General features: G+C 47.6%; 1 protein-coding gene across 4 annotated transcripts in view; it reads left to right on the top strand.

Annotated features, from left to right (window-relative positions):
- The window catches only part of LOC146631433 (calcium-dependent secretion activator 1-like), a 342,226-nt gene that overhangs the window by 105,934 nt on the left and 223,262 nt on the right, over positions 1-13,030 (top strand). For all 4 annotated transcript variants that reach the window (XM_085352951.1, XM_085352948.1, XM_085352949.1 and 1 more), the window contains exon 6: positions 7,489-7,610. In XM_085352951.1, the coding sequence (XP_085209077.1) occupies positions 7,489-7,610 (122 nt within the window). The remainder of the gene's footprint in view (positions 1-7,488; positions 7,611-13,030) is intronic.

The raw sequence follows: 13,030 nt of genomic DNA, 5'->3' as shown, positions 1-13,030 counted from the left end.
GTTGGGTGGACTGTCCCGGGCTCTGTGGGGCCGGGCGGCGCTGCTGCACTGGGCCCCGGTCTGGATGGGCCTGGGCCCCCTTTCCCTGGCGGGTCGCGGAGTATGGGGGTGAATACTGGGGTCAGCGGGGGAGCTGGCCCCAGGGAGGGGTCACTTGCCCCTCCCTTCCTTCCCTCCCCATCTCCAGCTGCCTCCCTCTTCCCGCTCCACCACAACCACCCACACATGCAGGGCCTTGGAGTGGGGGTATGTCACCAGGGTGCAGAGGAGGCTACCCCCCCCCCCCCCCCCTCTGTCCCCTTCTGGCTGCCTCTGCCTCAATTTTATCCCACAACTTAGACATTCACATTACTCACACTCTCATTACACATACATATAGGATCTTGGGGGTGGGCACGATGCACGGAGTCCAAAGTACCATCAGGGTGTACACCCCACCCCTGGCATCGTTGCCCACCTCTCAATTTTAAATACACGTAGACATTGAGGGCTAGCAGGAGGGACCATGCGCTTACCTGCTGCTCTCTGGCAGGTAGCTCCAAGCCCTCCTGGGTTTTAAATGCACCTTAGAACACACATGCATCAACACTACAATGAGCGGGTGGAGGGAGGTTTGGAGTCTTCTCTCACCCCCATTCTCTGTGACCTGCTGGAGCAGGGGGGCTAGGACTAGGAGGAGGAGTTGGCCGTCCGACTGCGGTCTGGAGTGTGGAGCCTTCCTGCTGCTGCGGAGTCGGGGCGGTCTGCCTCCCCCCACCGCAGGGAAAAGGGAAACACCACCTGGGTCTGGGTGCAGTTCCCCCCTCCAGGGGCGGGGGCACCTAGACCCGGTTTGTAGAGTACGCTTGGGGAGTGTGATCGTGTGTACAACGTCTCTTTATGTCTGTCTCCACGTTGGTTGAGTGTGGAGTAAGTGCATATGAGAGCATGAGGGTGGGAATGGATGTTTGTGTCTGTGTGTGCCTGTATTTCTGTGTCTATATGTCAGGTTGGGTGTCAGGCGCCACCTCTCTGGGGACATCTCAGGCCCTCCAAGGTTTGGAGGCCTATCTCCCCCTACCACCACTTCCCCTGCCAGTGGTGGACCCCCTCAGACATCGGTGCGTTGGTGGTTCTTTGTGTCCGGGGATGGGCGTCCAGGTACACACTGGCTCACTCCTTGGCGGCCGCTTATCGGGGCCTGGAGCCTGGGGCTCGCTCGGGCCACTTCGGAGGTGGGGTGCCCCCGGCCTCTCGGCCTGGGGCTCGGTCACTCAGGCGCAGCTGGCTGCCGGCGGAGCTCACGGGCGCGTCACTGCAACTCCCCCTGGCTTCTGCTCCGCGGCTGCTGAGTGAGCCCTCATCTGGGACTCTCCTCAGCTCTTTCCGGGACAGTGGCGCAGCTGCCCCTCTGTTGGTCTTCCTTGGTCTCTTGTGTTCTGGGGGCCTCTGGATGTCTGGAGTTTTGATCTCCTCCACACCTGCTTCATGCCCTGGAGGACGGGGCTGTGGCCCCCCCACACCCTCTAGCAGATTATTACATGAAGGAACCTTTTAAAAAACAAAAAACAAACGCGTCCATGCTCACAGGTGTACACACGGGTGATCACACCCACAAACTACACCCTTTTTGGCTCCTACCTCAAAGCACACTGTGTTCTGTTGATCTTATGTGCTGCACAATAATGTTTAACATTTAGTATTTACTGTCATATTCCCATATATCATTGTGATGTTGTTTATTCTATTACTCTTGTTCTCTTCTGCTTGCTTTCTTTTTTCTTTCTCAGCAGGTGATCCAGGTGATTGATATATGCATTTTTTTTCTGCCTGTTCTGTTGGTTTTTGTCTTTTGCCCTTCTCCCCCGTCCCTCTTCTCAGCTGTTTCTCTTTCCCTCTTTCTTTCTCCCCTTCTTTCCCCCAGTCAAATCTGTCCCGTATTCAGTAAGTGAAAATAAAATAAACAATAAAAGGTGAATCAAATGGACCATTACGGCAAGGCTGGGATGGTCAGTTTGGTAAAGTAAATCCGTTGGGCATCTTTCTTTGCCTTTAGACAACAATTCTGATGGCAAAAGAGCCAAACGGGACAGGCCACAAAAAAAAAAAAAAAAAAAAAGTTTGGAGTCTGCATCTTGGGTCCTATCCCTGTCCGCACACAGCCGTCACCTAACAACGCACTCACATAAGCTCAGCGATTCTCTGCGCGATCAACCTCTCACATGTTTAAGCTGCGGGAGATTTCACTTGTCATGTTTGGTGCACAAATTATCATCACTCACCAACAGTGTTGGTCAAGTTACTTGAAAAAAGTAATCAGTAACTAATTACTGATTACTTCCCCAAAAAGTAATCCCATTACTTTACTGATTACTTATTTTCAAAAGTAATTAATTACTTAGTTACTTAGTTACTTTTTAAAAAAACGATTTACAACCTGAATAGGTGATAAAGCGATAGATCTTTCAGCCCAATTCTACTTTTTCTGCATAATCCATCATACAAAATGTAATCAAATGGAAAAGTCTCTTTTTAAAACTTGTTTTATTAGTTTTAATCTTTTAACTTTATGCATCAAGCAAAAATTTAATTATATGCAACATTCTCTGACTTGAATAAATTAGTTTAACATTTAAACCTATTTTCTGCACATTCCAGCACATAAAATATTTTTTGTGTTTACACTCACTCTTTCAAATAGATGCAAGTAAAACACAGCAGAAAATAAATAAAGTCAAAGACTCAGCGGTCCTTTTGCTCTATTTTCACCTGTAAAGCAGCAGTGGGGTAGGCGGAGGTTTACCCTGGTGCAGGTGTGCCGCGGTCAGTGGAAGAATCCGCGAGTTTCTCTGTGAGTTTCCCATCACGTCGTAGCTACTCGGTGCTTGCTTGGAAGTTTAGGGGTTTTTTCGCTGTAAAAAGAAGTTTTCTTCCCATGCAAAGCGGACACTAATGTTTTTGTCACTTTTTATGGAATCAAACTCAAAGTAAGGTCAGCACTTCCACGCTTTAAACGCTGCACGCTCATACTCTCTCCCACAATCGATATGTGATCCATTGTTGATCTGCACACAGCTGTTGTCACCAATGGCGCACTCGCTTACGTCACTGTCGTGAGACATTCTCGCAAAAAATCACGGTTTTAGTAACGCAGTAACGCAGCGTTCCTACGGGAAAGTAACGGTAATCTAATTACCGTTTTTGCAATAGTAATCCCTTACTTTACTCGTTACTTGAAAAAAGTAATCAGATTACAGTAACGCGTTACAAGTAACGGGGGAGGTTCAATTTGCCATGTTGGAAGGAGAGCTTAACTTCTGTCTCGCTAGCTTGCCCTGCGCTCAGTGAATCTGCGTTCGACTACTCTTGTAGTGTGTGAATGGGTGGATGACTGGATATGTAAAGCGCTTTGGGTTCCTTAGGGACTAGTAAAAGCGCTATATAAATACAGGCCATTTATTTACCATTTACTCCGCCTAGGCTGCACTGTGGAGCGCAGATCCACTGAGCGCTCAACACAGACAGCATCGTCAGAAGGAAAGTTGATAAAATAAATTAAAAATTTTGTATTGTTCATACATATGTGTACCGAACCGAAAGCACTGTATCGAACGGTTCAATATCGATACGAGTATCGTTGCACCCTTAATGAATATATATATATACAGACATATATATACATATATCTCCATCCTTCCATCCATCCATCCATTCGCTTTCGCTTATCCTTTATACATCTATATCTATATATATAGATATATATATATATATATCTATATATATAAAAAAAAAAAACACCCAGCACGCCCCTGCGGGCGGTTTATCCTTCAAGCTCGGGTCCTCTACCAGAGGCCTGGGAGCTTGAGGGTCCTGCGCAGTATCTTAGCTGTTCCCAGGACTGCGCTCTTCTGGACAGAGATCTCCGATGTTGTTCCCGGGATCTGCTGGAGCCACTCGCCTAGCTTGGGAGTCACCGCACCTAGTGCTCCGATTACCACGGGGACCACCGTTACCTTCACCCTCCACATCCTCTCGAGCTCTTCTCTGAGCCCTTGGTATTTCTCCAGCTTCTCGTGTTCCTTCTTCCTGATATTGCTGTCATTCGGAACCGCTACATCGATCACTACGGCCGTCTTCTTCTGTTTGTCTACCACCACTATGTCCGGTTGGTTAGCCACCACCATTTTGTCCGTCTGTATCTGGAAGTCCCACAGGATCTTAGCTCGGTCATTCTCCACCACCCTTGGGGGCATCTCCCATTTTGACCTCGGGACTTCTAGGTTATACTCGGCACAGATGTTCCTGTACACTATGCCGGCCACTTGGTTATGGCGTTCCATGTATGCCTTGCCTGCTAGCATCTTGCACCCTGCTGTTATGTGCTGGATTGTCTCTGGGGCATCTTTACACAGCCTGCACCTGGGGTCTTGCCTGGTGTGATAGACCCCAGCCTCTATGGATCTTGTACTCAGAGCTTGTTCTTGTGCTGCCATGATTAGTGCCTCTGTGCTGTCTTTCAGTCCAGCTTTGTCCAGCCACTGGTAGGATTTCTGGATATCAGCCACCTCCTCTATCTGCCGGTGGTACATACCGTGCAGGGGCCTGTCCTTCCATGATGGTTCCTCGTCTCCCTCCTCTTTCTTGGGTTTCTGCTGCCTGAGGTATTCACTGAGCACTCGGTCAGTTGGGGCCATCTTCCCAATGTATTCTTGGATGTTCCTTGTCTCATCCTGGACTGTGGTGCTGACACTCACCAGTCCCCGGCCCCCTTCCTTCCGCTTAGCGTACAGCCTCAGGGTGCTGGACTTGGGGTGAAACCCTCCATGCATGGTCAGGAGCTTTCTTGTCTTTATGTCAGTGGCTTCTATCTCCTCCTTTGGCCAGCCTATTACCCCAGCAGGGTACCTGATCACGGGCAGGGCGTATGTGTTGATGGCCCGGATCTTGTTCTTACCATTCAGCTGACTCCTCAGGACTTGCCTGACCCTCTGCAGGTACTTGGTGGTTGCAGCCTTTCTAGCGGCCTCTTCATGGTTCCCATTTGCCTGCGGGATCCCCAGGTACTTGTAACTGTCCTCTATGTCTGCAATGTTGCCTTCTGGTAGTTCAATCCCCTCAGTTCTGACTACCTTCCCTCTCTTTGTTACCATCCGACTACACTTCTCCAGTCCGAACGACATTCCAATGTCATTGCTGTATAGCCTGGTAGTGTGGATCAGTGAATCGATGTCTCGTTCACTCTTGGCATACAGCTTGATGTCATCCATGTACAGGAGGTGGCTGACAACTGCTCCGTTCCGTAGTCGGTATCCGTAGCCAGTCTTGTTAATGATCTCACTGAGGGGGTTCAGGCCTATGCAGAACAGCAGTGGGGACAGAGCATCTCCTTGGTAGATCCCGCACTTGATGGTGACTTGTGCTATGGGCTTGGAGTTGGCCTCTAGTGTTGTACGCCACATCCCCATTGAGTTCCTGATGAAGGCTCTTAGGGTCCCATTGATCTTGTACAATTCTAGGCATTCCAGTATCCAGCTGTGGGGCATTGAGTCATAGGCCTTCTTGTAATCAATCCAGGCAGTGCACAGGTTGGTCAGTCTGGTCTTGCAGTCTCGGCTGACTGTTCTGTCTACCAGTAGTTGGTGTTTTGCACCTCTGGTATTCTTGCCAATTCCTTTCTGTGTCCCGCTCATGTGTTGACCCATGTGCCTGTTCATCTTAGCCGATATGATGCCTGACAGGAGCTTCCATGTAGTACTGAGGCAGGTTATTGGTCGGTAGTTGGAGGGGACCGGTCCCTTCTTGGGGTCCTTGGGGATCAGGACCGTCCGGCCTTCAGTTAGCCATTCCGGGTGTCTCTCGTTAACTAGCAGCTGGTTCATTTGTGCTGCCAGACGCTCGTGGAGTGCAGTCAGCTTCTTCAGCCAGTAGGCGTGAACCATGTCGGGCCCTGGTGCTGTCCAACTCTTCATACTGGAGACCCTTTCTTGGATATCTGCCACTGTGATGGTTACTGGACCCTGTTCAGGGAGGTCGCTGTGGTCTGCCCTCAGATCCACTAGCCACTGAGCATTGCCGTTATGGGTTGCATCCTTCTCCCATATGCTCTTCCAGTATTGCTCCGTCTCCAGCCTTGGTGGTGCTGTTCTCTTATTGTTCCCTTGCCACTGAGAGTACACCTTTGCTGGTTCTGTGGAGAACAGCTGGTTTATTCTCCTGCCTTCTATCTCTCTGGTGTACCTCCTCAAGCGGCTGGCCAAGGCTGTAAGTCTTTGCTTGGCAGTTTCCAAGGCCTCAGGTATGGACAGCTTGCTGTATTTCTTAGGCACCTTATTTGTCGCACCTTTCTGCAACTCTGTTAGTTGGCTAACCTCCCTCCGTGCTACTTTGATCTTGCCCTCTAGCCTCCTTCTCCATGGAGGGTACTGCCCCTTCAACTTGTAACCAAGCATCTCACTGATCACTGCTGCCGTATTGTAGATCAGCTTGTTAGTGTCGGTAATTGTGGTTGTAGGTATTGCCCGTAGTGCTGCATTAACATCATCTAGCAGACCTTCTGAGGGTACTTCACGTAATCTTGGTAACCGGCTACGGGGGATCCAGGTTTCAAGCTTGGCCATGATCCTATTTTTCAGGTCAGTTCCTCTCGCACTCAACGATCCTTCTCCTATCGCACTTGGGGCTATGTACCCAATCTCGGGTGGGGGTGATGATATCTCCCCCCTGACCTGGCGTCCTGACTCCTCCTTGCCGTAGCATTTGTGTTGTACCTCGTCAATCTCTAGCTGTGAGAGCAGTCCCTTCTTTCGAATGTTGGAACACTGAGCTACTAGTTGTTTCGCCGTCATTGTGGATGTTGGGTATCGAAGAATCCATAGGTCCCTCATCCTATTCATGTAGCCCCTTCCGCCAGGGTTACTTGCGTAGTAGCATTCCAACAACGCCCTGTTTTCGTCCCTTGCCCACCGATGCCTTCTTGTTCCAGTAGCCCACTTTTCGTCAGGGTGCCCTGGTTCCTCAACACCTGACGCGGACCTTGTTGATCCGGGCGACGTCCGAGCCGGCATGCCTTCATATTTATCTGTCTCGCTCATGTCTGCGGTAGGCTTGCTTAGCATAGGGGGTCTAGCCTTAGGACCCTTACTGGATACAGACGCCCCAGGCAGGAATCGAACTTGCGATCCTCTGTTCCAAAGGCGTGTAGTTTAACCACTACGCTATCCAGCTGCTTGGAGGGGGCACCCGGATGGATATATATATATATATATATATATATATATATATATATATATATATATATATATATATATATATATATATATATATATATATATATATATATATATATATATATATATATATATATATATATATAGAGAGAGAGAGAGAGAGAGAGATTTTTTTTACTGGATAAGTTACTGCTGAATGTATTTTAGCAGTTGCTGTCCATGCATAACGTAAATGCTTTAAAAGGATCTCTTTATCAATAACCTCTGCATGTTTGTGTTGTAGGTGGTGATAATGGAAGTGCAGGGTCTGAGGTCTTTGGCTCCAAACAGGATTGTTTACTGCACCATGGAGGTTGAGGGAGGACATAAACTGCAGACAGATCAGGCTGAGGCCTCAAAACCCATGTATGTAAAGAATGAGCACACACACACACACACACACACACACACACACACACACACACACAATGAATAGACATGGAAAAAAGAAAAGAAAAACAGGACCTCCATTACACTAAACACACTTTTTGGGCATTATGACTAATGTCATCATCATCATCAACACATCAAGACAAGCACATCAATTCAGGGTGTATTTCATTACAACTCATTATGGCCATTATGGCATTGTGGCCTTAACGCCCACTCACATCCTGGGCTCACCTGAAACTCTGGCTGATTGGGACCCACACCCAGTTGGCTCAGGCGATTAGAGGATCATCAGGGGGTCCTTTTGTCCCTCTGTGGGGGGAAACTCCCACTAGGTTTAAATCTGGGACTCTCCACCATTTGACCTTAGAACTGAAGAAGCTTCTCGGATGAGAGGTGAAAGTTTCTTCAAGCAACTTAAAGAAGTCCAGACGCTTTTCTTTGCAAGCTCCTTTGACTACGATGACCTGGATGACTGAGAACCTTCACAGACAACCTCATTATTATATTCACTAGTCATAGCTAACACTTAACTAAACCATATATTTTCTTAATCCTAATAATATGATTTATCTTATGGAGACTTGGACGTTTTTGTCTGTGTTTGCATTTGTGTCTGTCTGTGGTGTATGGCTGTGTAGTGAATTGCAGCTAGAAAAACGTCTTTGTCTGGATATAAATCAACTGACTCAGGAACGTTACAGTCAGAGAGGTATGTTCTGATCACAATAAAGCTGCCTGTTGACATACAGCTTATCAACCGTAATGATGGCTTTGGAGCCTCTTTGAATGAACTTTATATGGATTGGGAACAGGACCTTCGTCATTCCACGATTTCTTTGGGAAACAGGTACTTAACACTGAAGTCCATTCCCCTCAGCTCCTGGCTATGGCTCTTCACATTCCCTCAGTGAGAGTTTTGTCATGGACTGCAGTGGGAGATTGTGGAGTTGCAGAAGGGAAGTAGTTCAGGTGAAACAGTTCAGGTGGCCTGCTGCGGATCCAGCAGCGACATTGCAGCTCTGGTGGCCTGCCGCGGGTCTGGTGGCGGCAACATGGCATAGAAGGTGACCTGGGATGTGGATGGGCAGGCCGTCCTGGACGTGGATGTGGCAGAAGAATCACTGGCAGTTTGGCAGATGGCTGGCACACAGGGCCAGACGAAGCAGGACCAGGTGGCGTGATGTCCTCAGGTGCAGGCAGCTCACAGACCCCTAGTGCGAGCAGCGCAGGTCCTTCTGGCATGCAGACCTCCGACTCGGGCAGAGCGGGTCCCTCCAGCGTGTAGACCTCGGACTCGGGCAGATCAGATGCAGGCGATGCAGCAACCTCCAGCTCAGACTGAGCAGGTCCAGGCGACAGCGTAGCAGCTGCAGATGGTGGAGTAGAGAGTGGTGTGGCAGCTGCAGATGGTGGAGCAGAGGGTGGAACACCAGGCTTTACAATCTCTAAGAGGTCCAGAGGTGCCAGAGGCCATAAGTTCAGCCTCTGGGGAAGCCCTGGGCAGAATCTCCATCTCCATGTGGCCTGACCGGACCAAAAAGTCACCTGGCTCTGCGTGCTGTGTGCTCTGAGCTCCCCAACTCTGGAACAACAGACTCAGAGTTAACATTTTTGAAGTACACTGATGGCTGAATAAGTTCACTTGATTTCTCTGCAGAGGACAGAGGTAACAAAGTTGGGAGTTCTGGTTGCAAACTCTCTGGAGGTCCAGAGCCAGCTACGGGCCCATGTTCCATGCTCACAAATCTGCGTCATCTCTTCACAGCATTCTGGCAGGTTAGAGCCCGCTGAGTCCATTGTGGCTGGATTAGTCTGTCACGGACTGCGGTGGCAGACCATGAAGTTCCAGGAAAGAACTAGGACCCAAACAGAGGACTCTGATGAAGAACAGCGATTTTATTTACAATGAAATGTAAAATAACTATTTATGAAACTCAGCACTGTGGTTCCTGTGGCGATTCTCCCTGAATCCCCACATAGTGCCTGTGTTTGTAAATCGTAAAAGGTGACAACTCGAAAAACACCCAGGCTCTGCTCCAGTGAAAACACCGCTCTGCTCCCGATTCCTAGTGTAGACAAACAGAACACTCTGATGACTCGGCAATCTCCTGATAGCTAGGGTTTTTCAAATATCAAAGTTATCCACGGCTGTACAAATGGGGTTAACTCAATTATCGACCACCAACTGAAGCCCAGCCACACTGTTAAACAGCGCAGCTCCTGGTGAAGGCAATCAGCTACAGCTGGCGATGGCTGATGAGCTACAGGTGTGGCTAGCTTCAGTGTGGGAACTCCTCTTGGCCTAATGGTGCCTGTAAACCAGCCTTCCGGACACACACACACACACACACACACACACAGAATGGTCCCTCATTCAGAGAAAATATTACACGTATTGAGCTGAGTAGGGACGCAGTTTGTCCCGTACTTTAGCTAGAATGGAAAAAGACACAAAGCTGGATTTATTCTGTGTGTTTACGCTGCACAGCTGCCTCTTCTTCTCTCATTCTCTCCCCCTCCTTCTCCTGTTGCTACTTCAATCATGAAACTGGATTGAAACCAGATCCTTTTCTATGTAGCTGACAACTGGTACCGTAACTGTGCAGGGGCGAGTCTAGCAGTTTTGCCAGGGGGCCAGGTAGGGCATTAACAGGGAGAGGGGGGCACAAAGAAATACTTTTCTTTCTTATTCTCATTTAAAATGTCTCGCTTTAATTAAATAATTATCTGAATCTTGCGAACAAAGTTTTTATTTGAGGTAAAATGTATAGAAATCATACATATACCAACAAGACTGTACATCACTGTCACAACAGCATTTGTTTTCATTCAAAGGCTTTATGGCTTTAATACCTGGTGGGCCGGTCTGTAGTCAAAATGCCCGGGCCGATTTTTGTCCCAGTCCAGCCCTGCAGGTTAACCCTCTCAAGGCAGGCGTTGCCGATTTGCAACAGTTAAAAACTAACAACCTGATTACTCTACATACATATTTTATGAGTTTGTTTTACTCAGAAGTACCACTGCAGGACTTGGTTGTGCATTAGCAACAAAAAGTTAAATTTGAGCCTGAGAGGGTTAATACTGGCAGTGTCACCATGCCAGCTGACTGTATTTCATCATCAGCCAGTGTTGTTCTTTATCAATATTACCAAAGTTTATCATAAGGCAGCAGAGAAAGTATTAACTTGCTTTCAGGTTTCATTCAAATGTTAGTCTTTTCAGTTGTTTCCCCACTTTTTTCCTGTTTCAAAATCAAACACCAGTTTGTGAGAAGATTATCTTCTTTTTTTAACAGGCAGATAAAGTTTTACATTGGCATTGGCTAATTTGCCAATTGTATGTTAAAAATTTTCGTATTTCAATATTCAAAAATGTTTTTGCCCAAAACATATGTGCACTATATGTCAGTAAAAATACTATGCAAATATTGCTGTCCTTGAATGCTGAGTAAACACTGACAGAGCACTGATTGTATCTCTTGTACTTTATCAATGCAGTATCTAAAAACTTTGCACCATAGTGGATAAAATCTCATTCTAATAAGAGTTAAAAGCGCATTCGGTTATTATGTTTATAGGGTTATTGAATTATGGTTAACGGTTGGTAGAATTTTTTTTAACATTACATCTGGAGTGATACATGTCCTGCTGTCAGGCCTGCAGGTATCAGGCTGTTGTTCTCCTTCATCTCATAGTGGACAGAAATTATTTTTTGGAGTGGCACAAATAATTTGTGTGGCATCAGATTTGATGCTGAACAGCTGATTGTTCTGTAAATAGTTTGAAATGTTGATTTAAAAACGCCTTGGCTGCATTTTGAGGTATTGGTATTGAGTGAAGGTGATGGGTGGGGGAGGGGTGTCAGGACTCTCACAGGAGGCAACAGCGCCATGTGAAGAGAGAGGCTGGCACAGTGGTGTGGCTCTGGATTCCAGGCTGACTACAGGTGAGGTTGTGGGGGTGGGAGCAGACACTGTGGTGTCGAATCTATTGAAAAACAGATTCAACTCGTAGGCTCTATAGGGCTTTGGAGTTGACGTCACGCCGCAATGCACTGTGGGAGCGCAGCTCCATTTTCGGGGTCTACGAATCAAAACAAACACACTGTGTTGGAACGACGACGACAAGAAACATGCTTAAAAGCAGCTCAAAAGAAAACGGACGGTATAGAGACCGATTGCGTCCAGAGGCGAAGCAGCGGTACTTGAAAAAAATAGAGTGCATCGCAAATCTGGACCCATATGAAATACGGCAGTGGAGTAAAGACCCAGACGACTTACCGCCACTGTCCTACCCCGATATCTTCACGTATCTTGTTTGTGGAGTAAGCACTTACACAGCGAACCAGTTTCGTAATTACAAGTCACTGGAGGCGCACATCCAATTTACAAATGGCTGGGTGCAAGATTTGGCTATTTTCAAGCCGCCAAACTCTGAGTACGTCGTCAAAGTAAGTCAGCTGGAGTGCATCGAGTGAAATAGCCATTTTCCACCCCCCACCATAATTAATGTTACACATTTATCATTGAACTGCTAAAATATCGTTATCATATTATATGCCCGTAATTGTAAAGTACATGCAAGTTAACACATTGATAATCGGGTAAATTATTAACGCCAATTTGTGTCCTTCCTGTCTCATTTCATTTATTGTCTTTACATCAACCAATCAAGTCACTCCATTCTATGTTTGATCGCAATTTCTATAACTTCCGAGACCACCAACGATGATATTATTCAGCTATAAAGTGTGATGTGAACATATTTAGAACTTACCGGAATGAAAATGTCTTGAGCACACCAACTGATATCTGGAGACGTAACAGAACTTGATATCAGCTCGTCTCACGGCTGCTATCCAGGCTAGACGCCTTCGTTTGGTAATATCCGATACATGAGCTCCTTCATGTTGCTTCCAGGTTGGGAAAGCATAAAAAGACAATCCAAACTTATTCCCGTGCCGGTCGTAAGATCGAACATTGCAGCCGACCACACAGCAAGTACGAACCATGGCTATGCTTTCGCTCCTTACTTAGACCCCCAAAATGGCGGATCGGGCCAAAATCCTTTCCACGCCCACCCCCGTGACATCACGCTCCAAAGCCCTATTCTCACCTCCCTCAGCTCCCCTGCTGTTGGTTGGCCTGAATCCAGTGATGGTCTTCATGCCCCTCCACACCTCTCTCATGCTGTTCTGCTGGAGTGGAAACTCCAGCAAATGAGGAGACTTCACTCAGGCAAGTCTGCTGGACCAGACGGAGTGAGTCCCCTCGTCCTCAAGACCTGTGCCCCCCAGCTGTGTGGAGTCTTTCATAAACTGTTTATGCTGAGTCTGAGTCTGCAGAGGGTCCCAGTGATGTGGAAGACATCATGCCTCGTCCCTGTACCAAAGAC

This window comes from Diplotaxodon limnothrissa, linkage group LG5, assembly GCF_057381915.1.
Source record: "Diplotaxodon limnothrissa isolate DT_005_m linkage group LG5, D_limnothrissa_male_GT1.1, whole genome shotgun sequence".
Lineage (NCBI taxonomy): Eukaryota > Metazoa > Chordata > Actinopteri > Cichliformes > Cichlidae > Diplotaxodon > Diplotaxodon limnothrissa.
This window is presented reverse-complemented; position numbering and strand designations above follow the sequence as displayed.